The 26,464-nt window shown below is 39.7% G+C and overlaps 1 protein-coding gene across 5 annotated transcripts in view; it reads left to right on the top strand.

The window, feature by feature from the left end:
- Positions 1–11,579: 11,579 nt before the first annotated feature.
- The window catches only part of LOC124504093 (E3 ubiquitin-protein ligase RNF103), a 114,930-nt gene continuing 100,045 nt past the window's right edge, over positions 11,580–26,464 (top strand). Inside the window, exons 1-3 of one of the 5 annotated variants that reach the window (XM_047069407.1) lie at positions 11,591–12,322; positions 14,521–14,660; positions 24,168–24,283. In XM_047069407.1, coding sequence (XP_046925363.1) covers positions 12,097–12,322; positions 14,521–14,660; positions 24,168–24,283 — 482 coding nt within the window. In that variant the 5' untranslated portion in view covers positions 11,591–12,096. Of the gene's footprint in view, positions 12,323–14,520; positions 14,661–21,178; positions 21,260–24,167; positions 24,284–26,464 lie in introns of those variants that run through there. The other 4 variants (XM_047069413.1, XM_047069415.1, XM_047069409.1 and 1 more) reach the window with 4 other exon arrangements.

The raw sequence follows: 26,464 nt of genomic DNA, 5'->3' as shown, positions 1-26,464 counted from the left end.
TGACCTGAGCTGAACTGACTGAGCTATCCAGGCGCCTCAATATCTTCACTATCTTGGTTGTAGTAATGATTTTATAGGTTTACATACATATAAAAATTATATACTTTAAACATGTAGTTTATTATAAACTTTATATATAAACTTTAGTAAAAAAATACATATGTATAGACTTTGTGCATAAAATTATACCTCTTTATTGAGTATACCTGACATAAATTATATATCAAACCTTTTTCAAACTTAGGCCCCAAAATGAAAATGTCACTGGCATGAAGTGTTTCACTGGCCAGTGAAAGACATACATCCCCTCCCAACTCCAAGGGACCGGGAAAGTGCATCTTACCACGTGCCTAGGAGAGAGTTGACTATTTGTGTATAGTCCTAATGACTACCATACTCAGTAGTAAGCATGCTGTGTTTTTTTATAAATAGTATATGTGCTGCCTAAGCAAGCAGTTTTTTGTTTTTGTTTTTTTTATAAATAGAACACTTGTCCCAGTTGTTACATAATAGAATTCACATTCATTTGCAGAACCACCAAACAATAGTAGACTTAGAGGCCTTACTCAAAAGTCCTGCAGAGATTCAGCTGGTTTGTTTACAATGGTGAGGAACACAACTTGAATCAAATAACTCAGAACTTTCACTACTAGTTCTGAAATTAGTTCTTCTTATAATCTAAGAAAATAAATAGAAGTAGGAGAAAACATGAAAAACCATTTAGTCTACCTTCTGTTGCCTAGCCAATTAAGTGTAATATAAAACCTAGAAGAGAGGTGAAGGGTCGGAGAGCCCATAATGACAAATTCCTTTTCTTGAATTTATTCTCTTCATAGTTAAGAAATTGTTTCTTATGTCCACCTAAAAAGTTTTTTTTAATTTAAATTAATGTCCTTTTGTTCTGCTCTTATCAGTCACTTTCGTGTATTAGTCAGACATATTAAAGTAAAAGTTCTATGGCATAGAAAAAGGTTAACATCCTTAATGTACTAAAAACTCTTGTAAATCAGCATGCAAAAAAGACAAACATTTTTCTTATTTTTCTAGCAACATGGCAGATTGTGTTAATATAGCCCCTACCTTACCCCAGTACACCTTCTTTCTGAAAAACACACTGAAATGCTGTGTCTGCTCTAATATCTTCTGTACTTTTTATGTGTACTTTTAAATATTTCTAATTTTTTAAATGAAAAACAAACGTCCTGATTAAAAACAAACAGCCTAATTAAAAATGGCCTAAGGATACAAGGTAATTCACAAAATAAAAAAAATGTATACAGACAATAATCATAAGAAGAAAAGTAATGTATTATTCAAAAGAAGTAATTAAGTCAAAATAGAAATTAGACGCTGCTTCAGATGTAAAACTGGCAAAAAGTTTTTTAAAATGAAAACATCCAGTTTCATGGAGGGTATCCAACCTATTTTCATAGTAGGAAAACCAATCAGCACACACTTGTTCTTTGTGTGAGAGCGGTGGGATTGGGCCTATTTTCAATTTTCTTCTTTTTGCTAATATGCATCTTGTAGGTTTTCTATAAAGCTGCATACCACTTTAGTAACAAAATAAACACTTTTAATTGAAAGCAAGATTGCAATTTCAAAGTTCTTTCTTATCCTTCACCATGCTAACCAATTCCATTTCTATCATCTTTTTGTACAAGCTCTATTTTCCTTCTGAAATTGTATTTCTCAAGATTTTCACAACTTTCTTCATTTTTTCTGTCTTTAATTCAGTTGAGCTTACTCTCTAAATTATTCTACTACAATTGGTTTGAATTTTTGAAAATGCTTTCTGGTTTCTCATTTTTTTATTTACTTAATGTTTATTTATTTATTTTGAGAGAGAGAGGAAAGGGCAGAGAGAGAGGGAGAGAGAGAATCCCAAGCAGACCCTGTGCTGTCAGTGTAGGACCCAATGTAGGGCAGGATCTCAGGAACTATGAAATCATGATCTGAGCTGAAATAAAAAGTTGTAATGCTTAGTAGACTGAGCCACCCATGCACCCTGGCTTCTCTTTTAAATAATAGAGTTATATTTGCATTGCATTTCACATAAAGCATCCGTTAGCCAGATTGACATTTGAAAAAGTGTTATAATGTGTTCTTTTATCCAAAAAATAGACTTACTGTGTACCTTTTAGGTACTCTGTTACTGTTATAGCAGATGTACAGGTATCATCGTATGTAGGTAAATACATGTATATGTGTATGTCCGTTTGTATAAAACATGCGCCAGTCACTGGACTTAGTGCTTTATAAGCTTTGCTTCACTAAGTACTCATAATAATCTTATGAGATTACTGTTATTTCTATTTAACAGATAAGGCTTAGAGAGGGGCTATAATATGTTAGAGAATAGCTGGTAAGCTAAGCCTTGAAGACGACATCCAGGAAGGGAAGCAGTTTATGTACAGAAATAAAACTATGTACAAGCAGCCTATGAGAAATGCCACAAATGTGATAAAAAAAATATAGAATTTTCTGGACCTTCATTGAGTTCAATAAGTCTGTCCCACACAATTGGCTTCATGGGTGTGTGAACAGAGCAGTTGCATAGGACCCCAAGTTCAGAAGGACTCTGAACACTTGGAGTTCAATGCTCCTTAGTTGCCCTCTTGAAATTCTAAGTAAATTTTTCTTTGAATTTGTGTTTTGTAAGTGAAATCTGATGAACATTGGAGCATGTGCCATGACCTTGGAGACTTCAGCTCACATTCGGTCTGCCTGCTGTCAGCTCCCCATCTCCTTCGCAGCCTGCTTTCTATCACCTGGTACCTGGGGCCTTGCCCACTCTTACCCTCCCCACGTTGGCCCTTCGTGGCAAGGCTGGGCAGCAGCTGTCCTCACCCAGGGCTGGTAGCACCACAAATGTTTGGAGGGTGAACCTCTGGGGACAGGCCTCTTGCCTACCTCTAGCCCAGGTACTGAGCATGTCTTGGCACAGATGTTGCAATCCTTTCCCGGCCCACCGCTGCCTGAGTGGGGTGGGGTGGGAGGAGATGGAGGACCTGCGGCTGGAGGGAGAGTTTCGGGGCGTGTGTGAGGACCTGCACTTACCCTGGGAGTATCCCCTGACTGAGGGAGAGTTATATTAAATGGCAAATTACAAACACCATGACGGCTCAAGAAAGCCACTGGAAAAGAAAGGAAAAACTTTAGATAATGCCTTTTAACGGCACCTTTTCCTGCATTTTGAACAAGGGGCATGCATTTTCATTTTGTCTGGGGCACAGAAAATTATGTAGACAGCCCTGCTGTCCTAGGGTCAGACCATGTGTCATGTAGCTTCAGGTGATCAGAGGAGGGAACAGTTTACTCCAGGAGGAAAGGTGACTTTTTATTTGCTTACTCCACCCTTGTTTAACTTGGTCTTCAGAGTGTTTATACACAGAGTCCCTAGGCTTGCTCTTCCTGGGCTGGAAGAGGAGAGTACTGGTGAGACTTGCTGGCCGGCTTGCTGGCTGGCCGTGGGAGAAGGGCTGTTTATCAAATGGATGGCAGTGTACAGAGCAGAGCTTCTCCAGGGTGCTTTCATTTCAGCTTTATTGAAAGCCACTTTCTGCAGGTATCTGTCTGGTGAAAAGAGGTACCTCTTTTTGAAGATTCCAGCTTGAATGCCAAATAGGTCTCCGAATATTGCTTTGGGACACCTTTTACTCCAGCAAATAATGGCCTTAATGCACTGGAAAAAGCAACTTGGTACCAATGCTGTGGTGGTAGTCAATAGGGTCATCTCCACACAGAAAGGGTAGGATGCACAGTTCTCACAATCACAGCAGGGGATGTTCCTGGAGAAGACACTTGGGCACTCTGCTTTTCCCGTGGAAACACTGTACTAGCTGCATGCCTAAGGCCTTCTTACTCTCAACTCTTCTCTTTTAATGAACATAAATGTCGTATTCAAGTCAGCTATAAAGTATGTAATTGTATGCTGTCCGTTAGTAAGCTTTCAGAATGTGAATCAATTAGTCTGGTAATAAAGAAATCGATCATTTCAGTTATCTTTGTTTAGTTGTTTAACAGTTGCTTGCTATGGTCAGAGAGGGGGAAAGCCCGGGGATGGTAGCTTCAGGAGGTGGTACGTACACACTGCCTGGCATCACCTCATAACAGTGTGTCTGTAGCAAAGAGCTCCCTTTTTGGGTACGTGGGTGGCTCAGTCAGTGAAACGTTCAACTCTTGGTTTCAGCTCAGGTCATGATCTCACAGTTCGTGGGTTCGAGCCACACATTGGGCTCCATACTGAGAGTGCAGAGCCTGCTTAGGATTCTCTATCTCCCTCTCTCTCTGCCCCTCTCCCACTCGCTCTCTCTGTCTCTCTCTCAAAAATAAATAAAACAAAAATAAAATTAAAAAAAAAAAGAGCTCCCAGAAGACATAGCTGAAGGGTGAGCTGCCCTAAGTCAAGGGCTACCCATATCATCAATTTATTACCAGTTATGAATGAAATTAACATTTATGTGCCAAAATTGGAAATATCAGATATGTTTATATGCTGGAGACAGACTTAAAATGGTTCCCTTACCTGCCTCAAATCTGTGCTCAGTGGGATATATCAATTAGATATAATGCTAAACACCTAACCTACCTACAAAGAACTTAGATTTCTAGACTTTTTCTTTAAACCATTGCTAGCCATTTTTACCCCCCCCCCTTTTTTTAAACCAAAATGTGTTCTTCATAATGGGGTTAAAAATCAAAGTGAAGAAAAATAGGGTTATTTCCTTTTCATCAGCCACACTTCCTGTCCTCACTAGAAAGGCAAGGCAGTAAATGCTGACATCCCTTTTCCTATGCTCCCTGTCTACCATTCTGAGATTTCTGCAAGCCCCACTCTTGCTGCTCTGGCTCAGTGGAACTGATCGCATCTTGGACTTAGAGATGTATTGACAAAAAAAAAAAAAAAAAAAAAGAGAGAGAGAGAGATAGAGAGACAAAAAATACAGACAAGAACAAATCTGAGGGTGCCCAGGGCCTGCTATGGTGCAAAGGTGTCCGGGCTGTTCTCTGGGTCTACCTTTCTCCCTAACTACCTAATCTGGAGAGGGCTGGAAGCTGTTTATGAGGGCCAGGCTTGAAAGGGGTGCACATCACTACTTGCCTCCCGCTGGTCACAAGTCCGTCATTTACCCAACCTAATTTCAAGAAAGGCCAAAAGCTGTGCTCTGTCTAGACTGCTGGTCAGAGCGGGGGACCTGTGGCACTATTTCTACTACGTGAAACAACTGGTGCCACAGAATCCAGGAAAGGTTCAGAAATTGGAAGCCTGACACTTTGGAAGCCCACGGTGGGGGGTGGGACTAAAAACTGGAGGATTTGCTAAAAGTTTCATGAGGTACAGTTTGACCCTGTGCGGCCAGGCACTTGCCCCTTTCTGATCCCAGAGGAAGATGGGGGGTTTGTCCTCTGAAATTAAGAGATTGGTTCTGGACTTAGAAATTCCTGGCATGGTTATGTAAGGCAGATGAGGAACTCTAATGATTGAGACTTGATATTCCCAGCCTCCTTCTCCCACTCAGTCTCAGGATGCTGATAACTGTACTTGAACTTTCCAGGCAGGATTCCTTTCTGAAGAAAGCAAACAGCCGAGGAGAAGAACTTCTAGATCTTCCTAGTAAAATGTCTGGGTCCTGACCATTTATCCTGCAGTGAGCCCCACTAACTCTCAGAGAACTTTTCAGTACCTCACATTTATGAAACTATGAACAAGGAGAGAGCCAGGAATCATCAAGTAATTAAAGACAGCCTCTAACATGAAAGACCAAGTCCAATATAAACAAATTGAAAGTGAACTCAGGTCTAAGGCCTCTTAGAGCAAAAGAAAACTTAGGGGGAAAACTACTATTAAATAATATTTTCAGAGAGCTATGTGAATGTATTGCATGCATAAAACAAAAAGAACAGAGTGTTACAGAAAAGGCATATCCCTGTGACAATAAAGAGCTTTTGAAAATTAAAAATAAGATAGACAAAATTAAGAATTCAGCAGAAGGGATGACAAACAAAATTGAAAAAAAAGTAGAACAAAAGGCAAAAAGACGAAAACTGGAGAAAGAAGAGAATAAATTACAGGATCAATTTAGGAGATTCAACATCTCATTAACAGGAGTTCCAGAAAAGTGAGAAATGGACTGGGAAATTATCAAAGAATCTTCTAGAACCAAAGGCCATAAGCTGCCATATTAAAAAGGCCCACTGGGCACTCAACACAATGAAGGAAAGGAATCTTGCACTCAGGCACATCATCATAAAAGTTCAGAATACCAAGGAGGAAAAGAAGAATTGAGAGCTTACAGAGAGAACAAATAAGTCACAACAGAAGCCAGAAGGTAATGGATCAATGCCTTCAAAATTCTGAGGGGAAGGGATTTCCAATTTAGAATTCTGTATTTAACCAAACTATCATTTAAACAGGGTAACTACAACTAATTCTTAAATGGTTCAAGAAAAAAAAGTGCATTACAGTATAGAGAAAAGACATGTAAAGCAAATATGGTAAAAACATGAATCAGTGAATTGGTGAAGGGTACAAAGGGGGTTTTGGTAATGTTCTTGCAAGTCTTCTTTAAGTTTGAAAAAAAGAAAAGAATGAGGAGAGAGTAAAGGAATTTTAGATGTGTAAGGTCTCCAAGGTTTACCTCGGTGTCCGCTTTTTTAATCCTGTCACTGCAGGATGAGATGTGTTCCATGCAAACAAGGAAGTGAAAGAACAAACATGCACCATGGGATCAAGAAAATAGAATCCAACATAGGAGCAAAGGGTAGCCCTGGGATGACAGCTGCATAGCAATCTGGAGAAGAGCCAGTCGAGCCTGGAGCAGGAGAGCCAGGATAGATTTCCAACAAAATACAGAACTGATACATTAACCATTTGAGTAGTTTTACAGTTCAGACAGAGAATTTGGAGATGAATAAGTGGACAGGGCTATAGAAGACAGAACAACCCCAAATCTGAGTTAATTATTAACTCCAGGGAAAATGAACAATTGCACAAGGAAATATAAATGATGTGGTTCAGCCATCAACAAGATTTATACGGTCACATTAATATAGAAATGAATATATAATATAATCACTTTGGGAATGAGGGAGGGAAATGGTGAGTGAGTAGAGGGTATAAAAGAGATCATTCTTCATTTTCTGTGGCAAGAAATCAATAGATAATGTATAAAATGAAAAGATCAAGAAAAGCAGTAGAAAACTCTAATTTGGAAATACAAAGACAAACACGAGAAAGATGCTTCAAAGAATTTGAAGATAGTTTTTCTCTGAGAAATGATGGTTTTCTTGGAGTGGGTAGGGATGGGCAGAGGATCTGTTTTTCATAGTTTGTCTGGCATAGTCCCAGTTTATCCTTGTTAGTCAGGCATAATTTTATTAGCTTTTCCCCTTTCACTCTCAAAATTGTTCCAATTTGGATGAAACCTTAAAGTGTTATTTGACTTTTTGTTGTTGGTACTTGACTTTTTAAACTATATTTAGGTAATGCTTTGATAAAAAATAAAATAAAATAAAAAGAGAACTCTTTGGATCCTAAATAAAATAACCATAGTTCATCCAGCTGAGCCAAAGACTTTCATTTTCTTTTCTCTAAAATTAATTATTCATTTTAAATTAAATACAAGCAGGCTTTCAGTTATCAAATGAAGTCACAAGAATAAAAGGCACAGTATGGGGAATATAGTCAGTGATATTATAATAGTGTTGTATGGTGACCGATGATAGCTACACTTGTGGTGAGCATAACATAACATATAGAGACGTTGAATTACTATGTTGACTACCGCAAACTAATGTAACATTGTGTGTCACTTATGCTCAAATAAAATTTTTTTAAAAAATAAACGAAAGTTATAAAAGAAAAAATGATTAAATATAACGAATTGAAACCCTTAAAGGCAGGAACTAGCTTCTATTTCTTTCGTATCTTTTCGTTTGTACTTCTGAATAGTCTGTACTTTATATTGCTTTAGAGAACTCCTATCTCTATTTTTCTTGTATTTGTACTATTAAGTCTACAAGAGGCCTACATTTTTTTTTAACTTCTAAAAAATATTCAATTTTGGAAAGTATCCCTACTAGATTTCAAATAACCTGACAGCAAGGTCTTGTTTGACTTCATCCATATACATTTCTCAGTAGTAAACTCAGTGACTTGCTCATAAATATTGCTTAAATAAAGGAATGAATACAAAATACATGCATACAAAATACATGCATGCATACATACATACAAGCAATATGTCTCTTTCAAAGCACTTTTTACATTCACTGCCTCATTTAATCCTTACAACTGCTTCATGGGGTAAACATACTCTCCCATCTTATAGATGACAAAAATGAGATTTAGACAGATCGTGTGACTTTCTAACAAGGTGATACGACCAGAGAATACGAGGCCACACTGGACCAGGCCCACGAATGATGGTTCCTACGCTCTTGCCACAATATCAAGTAATAAGGATTTAAGTCATCCCACCAATAAACAGAATCTGATATGTAAAATCAAGAACTCAGGTTAACAGCCTGGCTGTTAGAGAAACAGATGATGAAAACCAATGAATAATTCAAACATCCTTTTGTCAGACTGGTCTCTGAACAGAAATTGTAATTAGTCCACCCAGTTAGGCATAGTGGAAGCTGAAATCACCCTCAGGGAAGGACCTCCCACACCTCCCTTGGAGTGGATAAATCCCTGCTGCAAACCTTCAGACCAAGGAAGCAGTCCTGACGGTGAAGTTTTTAGAACATATCTTAAAATGACAAAAACAGTGCATGATTATTTCAGAAAAATAATCAAATAGAGATAAAACACAAAAGAAAAACATTTCAATTATCTAAATCCCATTTCCTAAAAATGAACATGGTTTACATTTTAGTTTATATATCTCTGCCTTTTTCTAACACTAATACAAAAAATAGGATCATATGATGCAAACTTCTCAGTAACCTGCTTTTCTCCCCCAAACGCTCTCTTTCAGACACAGTTTCATGTCTGTAACCAGTTGTCTAATATGGTTTTTAGTAGCTACCTCCTAGTTCACCACTTAGATTACTATATGCTCATTCTTTCTCTTTTTTTCTATTATTAATGATTAATAATAATTGTTTTTTCTATTATTTCTATTTTTTATTCTATTATTTTTCTACAGCAACAACAAAACTCTGCACACACATCTCTGTGCACATGTCCAATTGTTTCCTCAGGATAACTTCCCTGAAGTGAGATTACTAGGTAAGAGAGCATGTATTTCAGGGAGCCTTCTAACTCATATTGTAAATGCCCTCCTGAAAAGTTGTACCTCCTATCAGTAACAGATGCAAATGCCTGTACCACTGTATCCCAACTCTGTGTGTTCTTTGATCAGTGCTGTCATCTTTTCTAAGAGTTTAACCAGGAGGGAACAGGCAAGGGAGTTGAGATGAGAAGCAGTTGAAACAAACAAGAAATGCCAAAAGAGGTCTTTAGTTCCTTCTTTGGAGTCCCTCCCACACACTAGTATTTTTCCAGTTTGAAACTCTGGCCTGGCTGGTTTCATCCTCAGCTAACAGCCCAACTTTCCCCACTTGTCCCTCTTTTATCTTATTTGATTTGGAGTCTCTCTTTACTAGCAAGTACAGTCCTTTGAGATGAAGGTTCACCTTATATGTCAAATTTTGGACAGCATTATCACCCCGTAAAAGGTCACCTTGACATGCCTAAGGATCCCCAAATTCCCAAAACAAGCTTGTTAGAATGAACTGTTTAATACAGTCTCCCACATTGATCTGCCAGCCACGGAAACAAAGCCACATTGAAGCTCGCTAAGACAAGGAGCAGAAGCCAAGAGCTGGTTGTACATTCCTACACCTCCCACTCCCTCATAAGTCCTCCTCCACTAGTTGGCCACTGAAATTCATTTGTGTGCTTTATTTTATTTTATTTTATTTTATTTTATTTTATTTTATTTACCTTTTGTATTTTTAAAATTTAAATCCAAGTTAGTTAACATACAGTGTAATAATAATTTCAGGAATAGAATTTAGTGTGTGTGCTTTATTCTAAAGGGGTGCCATTCTGGCTATATTCTCACCATCCATTCTTTGCTTTCCATTCCTCCTTTGCTTCATGATTGAGGATCACACTTCTATTCTTTCTAAAACATACCCTCCCATCCCCCCCCCCCCCCCCCCCCCCAGTTCAGGACATTTGACAGCTTTGCACAATGGCTAAAGGTTCTCTTGTAATTCCTGGGTCTTGCCCTTCCTAATCAAGGGAGTTGGTAGAAGCCAGCCTTGTTGGTTTAAGCATGCAACCCTTTTCTCCCTCCAGACTGGCACAGAGTTTGACATAAAGAGTATGCTCCACGGAGGTTAAATACAGAAACTGACAATGCATAGTCACCCACATTACTCACTTTATATACATTCATCTTGCTAGCAGTGGCCACACTCAGGGAGGGTAACAAAAGAAAAGACATGTAAACTTTGCACAGGGACATATTAACACTCAGCAACCTTTGTCCTGGGAACCCAATACCCGCCTCAATACCTGGCTTTTAACACCCCTAACATTGAAGAGGGAGAGGGAAAATTGCAACAGGCGGGACAAGTGGGCCTCGTTCTAACTCCCTGTTTCTGCCAAACCTCCTCTAATACACGTGGTGCGCAAACTACATTCTCTCCTTAGAAACGGAAAATCATTGTTTTCTGGGTTTCACCTTCTACCACCTCAAATCAACAGTGCCCAAAGTTTCCCAATTCACCAGGACCTTGCATAAACGTAGTCATCTGGTTTTACTGATTTTAAGAGGATCATTAACTGTCCTATTTGTACAAAAAATACACAAAGTGACAGTCCAAAGTCCAACCCTTAGCCAAAATCATTTACTAAACATCTGCAGGGCAAAATGAAAGAGAGCGGAGAAGACACCAGAGAGGTAAGTTATGGGGGCTAAAGCTGCGGCCCCGAAATGCTTTCCAGCCCCCGGGTGTGACCGCCCCCTCCCCCCCACACCCACTTTGCCCCAACGCTGGCCTGGCCAGCGCTTCATCGTGGCCCCGCCCGAGGCCCCGCCCCGCCGCCCGAGGCCCCGCCCCGCCGCCGACGTCAGTTGTTATGTCTCGGCTCGGGCCGCGGCCCCAGCTGATCCTCTGCTCCCGAGGCGAGTGCCGCGGCCTCGCGAGGTGGCGGGGGCGTCAGGGACGGCGGCCGAGACCCGCGCCGCCCATCTGAGCGGGGCGGGCGCTGCGTGGCCAGGAAGCCGCCCCAGAGCTGCTCAGGGAGCCGTCGGGGCCTATTTTTGCCTTTCTCCTCCAGGACCGTCGGCCCGCGCGCCCCATTTATCTCTGCAGAGACCGCGACGCCCCCTCCCGGGCCGGGCCGCGGTGCCCGCCCGCCTGAAAGGCGCCGCCCGCCGGCCCGAGCGAATCTGGAGCCGCCGCCGCCGTGCCCGCCGCGCCTCTCGCGGAGCCTGGGCGGCCGGCGGGGCCTGGGGCCTGGCGGCGGGCCGCTCCTCCCCGAGCTGGGCCCGGGGCCTGGCGGAGCCGAGCGCCGCGCCCTCCTGACCAGCCGCCGCGGGAGCCCGGCCGCCGCCCGCCGGCCCCAACCGCCTCCCCGGCCCGCCGCCCCTCCGGCCCCGGCCTCCCGCCCAGCCTTCCTTTGTGGATCTGAATGATTTGGGGGGCCTCCTCCTTCCCCCTTGAGATTACGGTGCTGGAAGACCGACCCCGCCACCTGGGTCAGAGCCCCCCGCCGGGGGAGTCGTCCCTCGTTTTGTTCCCCGAGGGCCCACCCGCGCCCCGCTCCTTTCGGTGTTTGACTGATGGGGTTTTTATAGTGTTTTTTCCCCCCCTTTATGTCTCTCGCCTCTCGACGGGAAGGCCCCGCGCGAGGCTCTGCGCCTCTGCCCCTCCCCGTCTCTTCCTCAACCCCGCACAAATAGCCGAACCCCCTGCCCCCGGGCCGGCAATGGCGCGACAGTGAGGGCGGCGAGGCCGGACCACGCTGGGATAGTGCCCGCGCCCCGGCGGGCGTGAGCACACACTCCCCCGCTCCGCGCCCCTCTTTTTCGTCTCCTGAGCTCTCTGAGAAGAGAGAAGACGCAGGGGAAGATGTGGCTGAAGCTGTTTTTCCTACTCCTCTATTTTCTGGTCTTGTTCGTCCTGGCCAGGTTTTTTGAGGCCATTGTGTGGTATGAAACTGGCATCTTTGCCACCCAGCTGGTGGATCCGGTGGCGCTGAGCTTCAAGAAGCTGAAGACCATTCTGGAGTGCCGGGGGCTGGGGTACTCGGGGCTGCCCGAGAAGAAGGATGTCCGGGAGCTGGTGGAAAAGTCAGGCGAGTATCGGGCTCCCGTGGGGTCCCCCTCCACCCGGTGGGGGGGCGACTTGTACTTCCTCGTGCCTAGTGGTTCCCTCAGAATGGGGCATTACCTGGGTGGGTTACGCAGACAACTTCGAGAGCTGTCCAGGCTTTCTGCGGGAAAAAAAAAAAAAAGTAAATCCCAGTTTTGAGAAGGGGGCTGGAATTATTTGTGGGGGTGTTGCTGTGTCTTTTTAAGCTGTTTTTTTTTTTTTTTAAATAACAGATTTAAGTGCAGCTTCTTAGCAATGTTTAGTAAGAAACCATTTTCTTAAAATTAGGGAATGTCAGCCGGTTGCAGACAAACTGGAAAGCATTATTTGTCAGTCGAAATTCCTAAGGATATAAGAGAAGGAAAACCCCAAAACGTTGTCTGTAGATAGCAGTGTTTGTCACGATAATAATAAATAACAATAATAGCATAATAACAGGAGGGATTGGAATACTTACTATCAAAGAGGCATTTAGGGCTAAGATTTAATTTTTAAATCATGAGGATAAATATCGAGAAAGGGTGAACTGTACAGTATTGGCTTTTCATACTTTAAGTTTGGTGAAAATGAAGTGAGTTTATTTTTTGTGAATTCCTACCTTGTTTATATTACTGTCAGGGTTTTTTAAAAAAAAATCCTTATGTCTTGGATGTAAACTTTTCTCTTGTAGAAGTCACAGACGCTGCTGCATCACTGTAAATGCTCTGAGACATAGAATTGAAGTAGTACTAAGTGAACATTTGTTTAACATTTTAAAGAAAAATGCGTTGGCTGTAACTGTTGGTTTGGGGAAGGATTAAGTAAGATATATAGTTAATTTTTTTTTCACCCCTGAAGAAAATATATCTTTGTTTAGGTAAACGTCCTGGAAGGGGAATGTACTGTAACTAGAGAAAGGCATTCTGGGTTGCTGTAGGAAGCAGTTGAAACTGATGGTTATCTTTTTTGTTGTTTCAAGTAGATCTGCTGTGTCTTTAACAAGGCATTTTGTCTCCTTATTTAGTACTGTATAGCCGTGTAGTGTGATAGACAAGAATACTAACTCCAGAGGAGTTGAGCACTCACATATTTCCAGGTTAAGGGTTATCAAATTTGTATTTCAGTACTGGGGTAGTGATATAAATGTGTAATATTTGCATGTAAACGTGGTACTTTTTTATAGAGAAAACATAAAATCGGGTTTTTTTTTCTTGCCTCTCGTTTACTGACTGGTTTATGGTAACTTACTTCTACCGTGGGGGCGGGGAATGGGAAATGGAGTAAAGTAGATCCCTAATAAATGAATTTTCTAGGTTCAGAAATGAGAAGTATCTTCACTGCCACAGCCAAATCACTTCTCATGCTAAAAAATTTAATAACACGTTTTTCTTTTGACTTTTATTTGTGTTGCTTCCTTTGGGCCTAAAAATACTTGTCACTTTGAGTGTACAAAGAATGCACATATCATTTAAAGAATGCACACAGCCTACAAAAATATGACTCAGATCACACCTTTTATAGCAGAGAAGTCTTGGTATAGCAGTTTAACTTTATAATTTAAGTATTCGTTGTAAATGATTTTGCTGCTATCATGATACAGTGCTTGTTTTCGCATTTAAGACAAAATTAGAATAATTTGACATTAGTGTTTTCCTTTTTACTTGATCATATAAGCTCTCAACTTACACTGAAAGTTTGAGTATGGAGTTTTTTCTTACAGGTAATCTTTTGTATCTAACCTTCAAGTCTTACAGGCCCTATTGCTATTTTAAGCAGGTGGTGATGGCAAATTCTGTAAACCCATTTCTAAATCTTACAAGTCTGAAGTATGTAAATCATACTGTTTAAAAATTATTTGAAGCCTGGGCATGTCACACACAAAACTAAATAATACTGTGATGGCTTTTTGGGCTTACCAGGAAATTAAGTAATTTCCTAATAAATTATGTGATGACCTCACTAGCATGTAAGTTCCATGAGAAGATGGATTTTTGTCTGTTCACTTTTGTCTGACACGTACTAGGTTCTTATGACATACTGGCTGACTGAATTTTAAATGGGTGTATTCAGGTTCTACTCTTCTATAGAGGGAAATGGAAGCCCTATGACATGATTTTTAACAGTGTGTAATGGAATTAATCATTGAAGTTGGGAAGGTAGGATTTTTGAAATCTTACTGCTGTTACTTTTTTCTTTCTTCAGGTGACTTGATGGAAGGTGAGCTCTATTCTGCACTCAAGGAAGAAGAAGCATCTGAATCTGTTTCTAGTACCAATTTCAGTGGTGAAATGCACTTCTATGAGCTTGTAGAAGACACAAAAGATGGCATCTGGCTGGTTCAGGTATCAGAAGTAAAGTGATAGAAGTAAAATTATTTTTACCAAAATAGTATTCACCAGCTGGGGACACTTCTATATATTTGTGTCGTGTTTCTTCAACATAACTCAATTCTCATAGGTAGTCTCCAGTATCCTCTTAAAGAGGTCTGCAGACCATGGAAAATGAAGATTGAAGAGTGGGGAGGGGAAGTGTTGGGGAAAGAGGGTTGACTGGTTAGAATCAGCAGAAACAAATCCATTTTGGTCGTTGGATCCTCATGAAAGTAAGAAACACACATCTATTCCTTTTGTTGAGTGATTTGCGCTGTTACAGTTTTGATTAACTCCAGTTTGTAATGCAGTAATCCAAAGGATTTTTGTATCTAGAGGAAAAACCCTGAAGTAAAAGTAAGAAAATCCTGCTATTAGGGAAATAGCCAACTTTGTGACAATAGAGGAAAAGATTGTGGGGACTGGTGGGGAGTGCTCATTACTTTGCTTATGAAATTGATGAGATGATAATTTTAAACCCTAGCTCTTGTGATATCAAAACTGTGAAATTGAGTTAGCATGTTAGAGTTGTAGAGCTATGAAGAGTCTAAAAATTCATCTTTTATGCTTCGCAAAGTGCGGTTTATGTATCACTTGATGGTAAGTGAATGGGCACACATCATCATTTATGGATTTTTATACAAATTAGAAAAATCAATATTGCATTGAACATCTAATTTCACAGATATTTAGGGCAAGGATAAAGTTATTTAATTTTTTAAAAAATGTAAGTTCATTTAAAATAAAATATCAACCAAATTAACAGCATGATTTTGGCTAAAATTATGATTATTGAATCAGGATCAAATCTCAGGACTCCTGATTTTTTGTCAACTACTTTTGTCATTTCACACTGGGGTTGGCCAAGTTTGATTCAGGGTATAAAAATCAAAATTGCTTCTTCACATTTCTGAGAACAATGACGTCAAAATATGGTAGAAAAAGCTATGAGCTCAGGTGCAGTTAGATGCAGATCTGGTCTTGTCATAGATTTGCAATATGATTATAGATAGATTTTCTGTTGTACCTGACCTCAAATAAAACATATACACCTAAGGAAGATGTAACAGTACTGTGGTCCATGGGGCTAAAGAGTTGAGGTTTGGGAATTCTTCAGGTGATTACGTTGACTATTCACGACTTTCCTTTACATGCAGTCTTCCTGTTGTGTCTGACCTTTTACCTGCCAGATTATCTAATTCAGTAATTTTTAAATTTAGCAAAGGGAGACCCTGGGAGATTATGGATATAGTCTATACGTTATCCATCAAATTCTAGTTTATTTCCCTGAATTAATTGGTATTGAAAAATAAACTAGCATCATTAAAGCTTTAATTTATAAGTGAATAGTTAATTCCATTTCCTTTCCTAGATATTCATATCTGATAGTCTGATCAAGAAAGGCTTGTTGGGGGGTACCTGGGTGGTTCAGTCGGTTGAGTATCCAACTTTGGCTCAGGTCCTGATCTCACGGTTTGAGGGTTCGAGCCTCGCGTCAGGCTCTGTGCTGACGGATCAGAGCCTGGAGCCTTCTTCATATTCTGTGTCTCCCTCTCTCTCTGCCCCTCCCCTTCTCACGCTCTGTCTCTGTCTCTCTCTCAAATATGAATAAACATTTAAAAAATTTTAAAAAAAAGACTTATTAGTTTTGATAATTTTAGTTTTATTACTGAGATTGAGTTAAATAGCCTGTCCCATTTCCCTATGTTCTCTAAGTGTCCATACACTGAATGATCCCATAGAGATGAATAATAAAGATGCAGAACACCTTCCAAACTTGGAAAAGCCATGTCAAAAGTCTAGAAATTCTTTTGGTATATAGGATTCTGCCTATAAAAAATGAACACATTCTGGTTCACTAACGTGTATTCCTGGCTTACAAATGATCTGCTATTTTCTTTTTTAAGTTTGTTTATTTTTGAGGGAGAAAGAGAGAGAATCCCAAGCAGGTTCTGCACTGTCAGTGTGAAGCACGGTGTGGAGCCCCATCTCATGACCCTGAGATCATACCTTAGTCAGAATCAAGAGTCAGATGCTTAACCGACTGAGCCACCCAGTGCCCTATTTTTTAATGTTACATTAAATATAACCATGGATTGGGGCGCCTAGGTGGCTCAGTCAGTTAAGTGTCCACCTCTTGATTTTGGCTCAGGTCATGATTTCATGGTGTTTGAGTTCGAGCCCCACATTGGGCTTTATGCCTCAGGTTCTTAGCTGGGTGTGGAGCCTGCTTAAGATTTTCACTCTCCCTCTGTCTCTGCCCTTCCCCCACCTCAAAAAAACCCCCACAAATATAAAAAAGAAAAAAAGATATAAACTCCCTTAAAATATGAAATAGTTTATTTAGCAGTTAGTTGTATGCCAGGCCCTGGAGATATACCAGGAACATACAGCAGGCTAAGTCTTTGCTCTCTCAGGCAGTTCACATTCCAGTTGGGAGAGGTAGGCAATAAGTGAGTAAATATTTAATACAACATCAAGTTAGTGGAAAATGCTAAGGAGAAAAATAAACAAGGCAAGGAGTCAGAGAATGGCAAAGAATTCTCTGATAAAGTGACACTTGAATGAAATGAAGAACAAATAATGAATGATAGTGAATGTTAGCATTTAAATTGTAATCACTAAATTCTTTTCCTCTGAAAATATTTTTTAAGCCTCACAGGTATTAGTGATTGAAAAATGGCTCTCAGTGCAGAGCCTAACATAGGGTTTGATCTCACAGATTGTGAGATCATGACCTGAGCTGAAATCAAGAGTTGGTTGCTTAACCAACTAAGCTACCCAGGTACCCCGAAAATGTGACTTTAATAAATGGGTATATTACTTACCTGTTTCATCACTTGGTCAGTTCATTATTTTTCTGTAGTGGATTGGTAATCTAGGTTGGTTATCTTTTTTGGTGACACGACACGTGGAATGACACTACACGAGAAGAATAAATTTCTATAAATTACTTAATTTGTATTCCTTTTGAATCTGTCTTCTGTGCAGCTCATGCTTTTATTTGCTGCATGATACATGTTAGTGGTCTTTATGTCTTTCTCTTCTTAATTGTTCTAAAATGTGTTAGTGCTCATGAATTATCCTAACATTAAACCAGAATAGTAGGATGCTCCTTTTCATGTGAAGCTTTTCCACATCTATCCTGTAGTCTCTGTAATATGAAGTGAACAGAACTAATTTCAGTTTTCCAGGCAGCAACACATATGGGACATGTAAGACACTATATAACCCACGGAACAACTAAGTCTTCTTTTTTCTAGCAGTTCTAACAATCTAAGTTTCCCTGCTTTGTTCCTAACCTCTGCTCATATCTTTCATTAGTTATTTATCTTCTAGTATTGTGATTCTTTGATTTTACCACCACCCAGTCATCTGAGTATCACAAATTGAAGACAGTTACTTCCCTGGCTCCCACCCCAGAAAACTCTTAGGCAGATGGGACAGTGGCTAGCCTGAAATGGAAAAGTTAGCGTGCGTTGTGGGGTTTATGGGTTTATCCTTATCTTAACGTTTCTATTTCTCTTTTTGACCTTTGTTCAAGGAAGGACTGTGTTGTTTGTTCCCTACTGGCTTTATCCCCATCATAAGGAATTTAACGTCACTAGAATTGAGGTAGCAGTGAAAAGCATCACCTGATTTAAAGTAAAACTTTGGGTCAATATTTACCAGAGTATCACGTTACTCTATTTCCTGTTTGGCTAAAAAGAGTTAATAGCTGTTACAAAACTTGTTTATCTTTGTTTCTAGACAAAGCTTTGTTCAGGGAGATTCTAACCCCTTTATTCCTTTCTTTACTCTAAAGGTAAAATACATGGCAAACCACTGTGCCATTTATTTTGTTCTGGTGAAAAACTTTTATTTCTGTTTAGTAAAAAACTTTTATTTCTGTTTACTCATAAAGAAAGCTAGTGAAGATACCAAAGAAATAATTAAATGCTATTGAGTTTTGTTTTTGTCAATCACTTGTCCCCATTTTTTTTATGCTTTTGAATTCATCCATTATTTCTTTTTTTTAAATTTCTTTTTAAATTTACATCCAAATTAGTTAGCATATAGTGCAACAATGATTTCAGGAGTAGATTCCTTAGTGCCCCTTACCCATTTAGCCCATCCCCCCTCCCACAACCCTCCAGTAACTCTGTTTGTTCTCCATATTTAAGAGTCTCTTATGTTTTGTCCCCCTCCCTGTTTTTATATTATTTTTGTTTCCCTTCCCTTATGTTCATCTGTTTTGTCTCTTAAAGTCCTCATATGAGTGAAGTCATATGATATTTGTCTTTCTCTGACTAATTACGCTTAGCATAACTCCCTCCAGTAGTTGCAAATGGCAAGATTTCATTCTTTTTGATTGCCGAGTGATACTCCATTGTATATTTACACCACATCTTCTTTATCCATTCATCCATCGATGGACATTTGGGCTCTTTCCATACTTTGGCTGTTGTTGATAGTGCTGCTATAAACAGTGGGGTGCATGTGTCCCTTCAAAACAGCACACCTGTATCCCTTGAATAAATACCTAGTAGTGTAATTGCTGGGTCGTAGGGTAGTTCTATTTTTAGTTTTTTGAGGAACCTCCATACTGTTTTCCAGAGTGGCTGCACCAGCTTGCATTCCCAACTTGTCTCCATTTTTAATGGTTTTATACAAGTTGCATGCATTTACTTAAGTTGGTCCGTGATTGAGGCGCCTGGGTGGCTTGGTCAATTTAGTGGCTGACTTTGTCTCAGGTCATGATCTCACAGTTTGTGGGTTCAAGCCCTGTGTCAGGATCTGTGCTGACAGCTTAGAGCCTGGACCCTGCTTTAGATTCTGTGTCTCCCTCTCTCTGACCCTCCCCAGCTCATGCTCTGTCTTTCTGTCTCTCAAAAATAAATAAACATTAAAAAAAAAAAAAAGTTGGTCTATGATTTTGAAAGTAGAAACTCCTTATTAAAATGAAATATTGAGGGGCGCCTGGGTGGCTCAGTCAGTTGGGCATCCGACTTCGGCTCAGGTCATGATCTCGCGGTCCGTGAGTTCGAGTCCCGCGTGGGGCTCTGTGCTGACAGCTCAGAGCCTGGAGCCTGTTTCAGATTCTGTGTCTCCCTCTCTCTCTGACCTTCCCCCATTCATGCTCTGTCTCTCTCTGTCTCGAAAATGAATAAACGTTAAAAAAAAAAATAAATGAAATATTGAGAGATGCAGAAAATATCACAGCACAGCTCTCCTGTTCTGGGGAGTTGTGTTACTTAATTTAGTCTAGATGCTGTATGGCATCTATGGCAGGTACTCTGATTACTAATAAAACCCACCTGTAAACATTAGGCAAAAATATATGGCTTTTTTTTTTCCTTATACCAGTGTAATACCTATAATACATGTGGAAGGAAATAGACAGTAAACTGAGCCCCAGGTGGGTTTTTTTTTTGTAATTTTAAACTGGACTACACAAGGTGGACATCAGAAAATATGTGCACTTAGCATCACACGCTGTCCAACGTAGTTCCATGCATGGTATGCTGGAGCCAGCTCATAGTGCTTCATGAAGAGTGACTGTTAAGATCTCTTCCCAATTCCATGTTTAGAGATAGCACATTGGTAACTTGAAATTGGCCATATGGGAGTATTTATACCAAGGAAATCAGCAAGTAATAGAAATCAGAGCTTCCTTTTTCTTCTGGAGGGCTGGTTGTTAAACATGTACCAGCAAACCCACTGGTTTCATCCATTCATCCAACCATCTAACAAATATTTATTGAAATCTAATGTGTGCCAGCTGAACCTTGTGATTAGCACTGAGGGCACAAAGATGAATAACCTATAGCCTGTGTTATAAAACAGCTTACAGTTTGGTTTACTAAAATGTGTAGATCAGTAAAAATCTCAGTATATGATTAACTTTCCCAGCTGAGTTAGATCATCTATATTGGTGCTAGCATCTTGAGAGATAAAGAACTCTTTAGACAGTGAAGTGGAACCTGGGAAAATTACGGTAGTTTTTTTCTGGAAAAAGTATATTTCTAAATTCATTGAATTAGAAGTCCTTATGTCTCACTGGGGTCAAGAACATTGGTATGTAATTGGTTAGCAAAGTACTATTTATGCTAGCATTTGTCCAGAAAATATTCCAAATGACAGGTTGCTGGGGAAGGGACTTACAGTATATGTCAAAAACTTGGTGGTTTTAGAGAATCTGTATAGGCAAAAGTTGAAGAATGAAGTTACCAAGCTGTAAAAAGCGGAAACAGTTTAGTTCAGCATGAATATTTAATGAGTACCCAAATGAGTTAGGCACTATACTAGCTGCAGGAGATACAATGGTGAGCCAGTGTGGGGATGCCAGTTAGGCAGATACCCTGGGAAGGGGGAGGGAAAGATTCTTTCACTTCCAGCCTATCCTGCCAAGTCTGTCCCAGACTTGGAACTCAGGCTGTACTTTCATCTAGTTTTTTTCTAGTCTCTGAAAATATTCCCCACAGAGAACACAACATCCTTCCTGAACTGCCGAGGAGTATGTCTCTGCTTTTAATAAGACCAGCAGTGTGAGTGCCACTCAGAATCATCGTGCATACTTTTGGATATGAGCTGTAAGTTGGGAACTCCTACTGGTGTGACCCAGTAGTAATAGGCTTAGAATGTTTGATTGTGCCATGTGACTCAGCCAGATGAGTTATTGTGTGAAGATATTAAAATGTTTAGTGGTGGTTTCATTCAGCCTCTACAAAGTTTAATTTATGCTAGACCTTTAGTTGAGTAATATAACTATATAGAGCATTGGACAGAGCAATTTCTAACTACATAAATATAACTGCAGAGTCAAACAAAATGCTTTCATGCAATGAATGCCTGGGGGAGTTTTCATTTTTGTGTGGCTTTCTCTGTTAGGGATCATTAAACTCTTCAAAAGCAGGTATTAGAACAGCTTGCTGAATAAATAAGGCCCTGGGGGTAAACATTGTCACATACCTGCTTAGATGTTCCCACCTCTGATCACAGACTTGTGTTGTCTGTGCTATAACCAGGAGTGCCTGCCAACAACTGCCTCTCATTCTTACTTCCTCTTCTAGAATTGGAGCTCTTGTAAATCTAAAAGATATGTGTGTGGTGGATAAGATCTTCACTGAAGGATGCCCCAGACTCAGGGCCATACCTTACATTGACTAAAGCAACCTCTTAACCCCTTGATGCAATGTCATTATAAACACAGACCTGAAATTTTTGGGTTATTTACAGCCTTGATTGGGAAATGGGAATGAAAAGGAAGCTCTTTAGGAAAGAGTTCTTTTAAAAAGTAGGGAGTATGGTGATATGATTGCACAGAGACTTCTCAATCCTTCTCAGTAATCTGGAAAATAAGTTCAAGATTTCTTTGATTACTTGATGAAAAGATGAACTACCATTATTGACCCCTTTTTTTTTTTAATGCTTATTTATTTATTTTGAAAGAGGGCGTGCATGCACAAGCGTGGGAGGGGGCAGAAAGGGGGAGAGAGAGAATCCCAAGCAGTTTCTGCGCTGTCAGTACAGAGCCCAATGTGGGGCTTGAACTCACGAATCTGTGAGATCATGACCTGAGCTGAGATCAAGAGTTGGATGCCCAACCGACTGAGCCACCCACACGCACCTACCATATTGACTCTTGAGTAGTAGGGAAAAAAAAGAAAAGAAATATCTGCCTTGCTTTATCTTCCTCGTTATTCATGTAAAATATATCCAGCCATTTTGGACCATGAAAAAAACGTGAAAGTAGAGACTTAGTGGGTAACATATAAACCTCAGAAAAAGCTTTCATGTCCTCAGATTGCCCTTTCCCTGGTTACCTCCACCATCTAAATATTTAAATAATAACTGGTGTCTCTCTCCCTCAATAAGACCACCTATTTTCACTGAAAAGCACTATCAAAACCATTTGTTTAGTGCCCTAAATTGTGTATGTGTTTGTGTATTTAAAATTTTTTTTTTTTTCTTCAACGTTTTTATTTATTTTTGGGACAGACAGAGACAGAGCATGAACGGGGGAGGGGCAGAGAGAGAGGGAGACACAGAATCGGAAACAAGCTCCAGGCTCCGAGCCATCAGCCCAGAGCCTGACGCGGGGCTCGAACTCACGGACCGTGAGATCGTGACCTGGCTGAAGTCGGACGCTTAACCGACTGCGCCACCCAGGCGCCCCATGTTTGTGTATTTATTAAGCATCAGAGTTGTTACAAAATGTTAGGTGTGTATGTACGTCTCTGTAGATGTGGGGATGATAGTAGCAATGGTATATGGCAGGGGTTAGTGGACAGTGTTCTGTCTGCACATAAAGTGAATTTCAAGTCACTTGTCACCACCATGTACTCTCTTTCTGCTGCCCTTGAAATTTGTTAGGCTTCCCAGCAGAAAGGCTACCATGAGGTAGCTGGACCGCTCTTGCATCTCCTAGGGAGTAGACTATTGGCACTTATTTCACACACATAACCTGGGATTTCACTTCCTGAAGGCTTTGTGACCATGAAACTGGCCCTTCCTCCCAGGAAGGACCCCAGAGTATTGTGTTGTAATTTTCAATTAGATAACATCAGCTGCATAGCATTTGTGAAAATAAACTTGGCCTATATACCCTGGGCTTAAAATAAATCAAACAGATGGTTCATGAAGACTTTAGACATTTTTGGCTTTCCTTTAAGTTCCCGTTTAGTTGTTTTTGTGGTTTTGTTTTTAATAGATAATTCGTTTTTTATTGGTGTCTGTGTTGAAGTCCTGCCTTCATTCAAAGCAGGAAGATTAGGGAATAAAAGGAAAAGGTGTTAACGATTAGAAAAGCCAAGAAAGATGTCATTACACATTTTGAAGGTTAATTTACAGTTTTTTCCTTTTTCTTTCTTTTTTTTTTTTAAATCTTGTACTTCTCCCAATCTTAATTGTGTTTGAAAGCTATATGCAGATTTGAAGTAGACGTTCAAGAGTGTAGAATTCATTGTGGTAATTCTTTTTATATATTAGAACATTTTCGTGATTGTTAAGAAAAAGCTGTAGAAGTAGTAGTATTGATTTAGTCAAAGCATAGTTTAATAGAAAACAAATGTTTGACTCTTGGCTCCATAATTATACTTTTAAAAAGTGAAATTTGAACTCCTTGAACTCACATGTGATCATTTCTAGTAAGCTTTATTTGTATTGTTTAAAATTTTCATAGTGGAGAAATGACTCCAAAGGCCATTTTCTTCCTCTGTAACTTATTTCTAAAGAATCAGGGTGGAGGATGTGGCTAGCTTTTTAATATGATTTTGATTCCCCTCAATGTAACTGCCATAAAGTGTGGAAGTTTAATGCACTGTATTCAATGTTTTAAGCCTTTTCAGTCGGACAGTTATTCCTTCTGCAAGAATTGCAATGATGATAGAACAGAACAGAATCTTTTTGCAAAAGGTGAAGATACATTATAGATAGAAGTGGTTGGTTTGACTTCATTTTAGGTAATTAAAGTTTCTGTTTTTGTTTCTGGGAGAATAGGTCATAGCAAATGACAGAAGTCCCTTGGTCGGTAAAATCCACTGGGAGAAAATGGTGAAAAAGGTGTCAAGATTTGGAATACGTACAGGCACTTTTAATTGTTCCAGTGACCCCAGGTGAGTTGGTTAGGCAATTCTTAGAATTTGAGTTCTGACCAGAATTGTCTCACTCAATGAAGACCATGATATTAGAAGCCTATTTGAACTGAAAGCTAATCATAATGTTTAGCACGCTTGGGTTACACAGGCACTTGATAAATAGTTTTTGATAAACTGGCAGTTACTTACAAACTGGCAGTTACTTACTTCCTTTCTGAGATGTCTTTCTCTCTCTATCCCATTCTTCCATATTCTTCCTAGTGGGGGTGACTCTTAAGAGTATGTCTTCAGTCCTTTTGTTTCAGTTTTCTTCCCAAAGAGACTTCAGCACATTTATAGCTTTGTGCTGATCAAAATCTTTTGTCATAATTCTGACTTCTGGTTTACATGTGGACACTCATTTCCATCTGCTGTGCAGCTGCCCCTAGATGTGCCCTTTTCCCTAATCCCAGTGTCCAAATTCAGATTCAGTTTCATTTTTGTATTTTTTTATTTATTTTTTTTAATATATGAAATTTATTGTCAAATTGGTTTCCACAGAACACCCAGTGCTCATCCCAAAAGATGCCCTCTTCAATACCCATCACCTACCCTTCCCTCCCTCCCACCCCGCATCAACCCTCAGTTTGTTCTCAGTTTCAATTTCATTTTTTTAAATCAGGCATGTACCCTTTCTACCTGTCCTTTTTCTGTTCTTTACTGTTTTGTCTTTTGTTTTTCCCATTTTCTCAGATAAGAATCCTTGCAGGCATTTTTGTGTTCTTTTGTCATCATCTCCACTATTTCATCTGTCATGTTATTTCTTGTTTCATTATTACATTATTTCTTGGAAATGCTTTTTTAATTTTTATTTCTATTTATTTTTATTTTTGAGAGCGGGAGAGGGATGGGGGGGGGGCGGACAGAGGATCTGAAGGGGGCTCTGCACTGACAGCAGCAAGCCCGATGCAGAGCTTGAACTCACGAACCATGAGACCGTGACCTGAGCCCATGTTGGATGCTCAACCGACTGAGCCACCCAGGCGCCCCTCAAGTGCTTTTTATTTCAACTTCTAGTGCCATCAAATTTTCACTTACAAGTATTCATTATTTAATTATCCATTCAGTAAATATTTAATAAAAGATTAGCATATATAGCATGTTGTGTTTAGTGCTGAGGAGGGGGTGTATGATGTATATGTAGAAAACCCCACAACATTAGGTAGTTTCTAATGTAAGTAATATAACTGTCTGTATTACTTACTTACATGTGGCCCCAGTGGGAAGCCCATTAACTGTATGTAGAAAACCCTCCTGTGCTACTGTTGTACCGCATATTTTCCTGCCTTTTCTCCTTTAGGCTCATGTTTGCTTCATTTTGCCTCAAGATTGTTTTGCTTACTGGTATTATAGGATGTGATCCACACCGTAGGGTGTAGGATCCCCTAGGAGTTGGAGATAAGAAGGAAAGTTCTTGTATCTTCTAACTCACAGTCTCCCCGTCTTCCCACAAAGCTTGCATTCTCATCTTTGCCACAGAGTCTTGATCATATTCTAACAATGCCTTTTGTTGAAATGTCCAAAACAGCTTAGTGTTAATGTTTTAATGAAAAGCAGATCGTTGTTATTTTTGTCCTTCGTTTATCAAAGACAGTTGCATTTGGTCTGATTCCATCATTCCCAAATAGAGTCTGAGTGAGAGATCTTTCTTACCCTCACTAGTGATTGTAATACCAGAACAAATGATAGTGCCAATATTTTCATTTTTTTTTTCAGATAATGCCAAAAGTCAGTATTAACATCACTATTTTATTGAAAAATATTCGGAATTGATTTTTTAAAAAATCAATGAACTAATTAATGTATTTTGACACTGTAACTTACAAATATACTAAAAAATATCAAGTGAAAATAAATTTACAAAAATATAAAGGTTAAACACATGCTATATATAAATTGTTACATAACAATAAAGAATTCAAAAGTAAGCTAAGCACAACAGAAAACATAATCTATTAATATGAAAAACTGAAGGAAATAGCAGTGTTTGACTTCTTTTGGTGTAATCTTATGAAACAAAATGCATCAAAAGTGCATTTTATCATTTCAAATGATAATTGAGTCTAGCGGATTTTAATACAAATTTTTCTAGCTTTTCTTTTGAAAAACTTTGATTCTATACTAGGTGAGGAATGGTGAAGAGATACATATAAACTACCT

The sequence above is a fragment of the Lynx rufus genome, unplaced genomic scaffold, assembly GCF_022079265.1.
Source record: "Lynx rufus isolate CCGP_SWC_20201006 ecotype Redwood Valley unplaced genomic scaffold, mLynRuf1.p SCAF_8, whole genome shotgun sequence".
NCBI classification, from domain to species: domain Eukaryota; kingdom Metazoa; phylum Chordata; class Mammalia; order Carnivora; family Felidae; genus Lynx; species Lynx rufus.
This window is presented reverse-complemented; position numbering and strand designations above follow the sequence as displayed.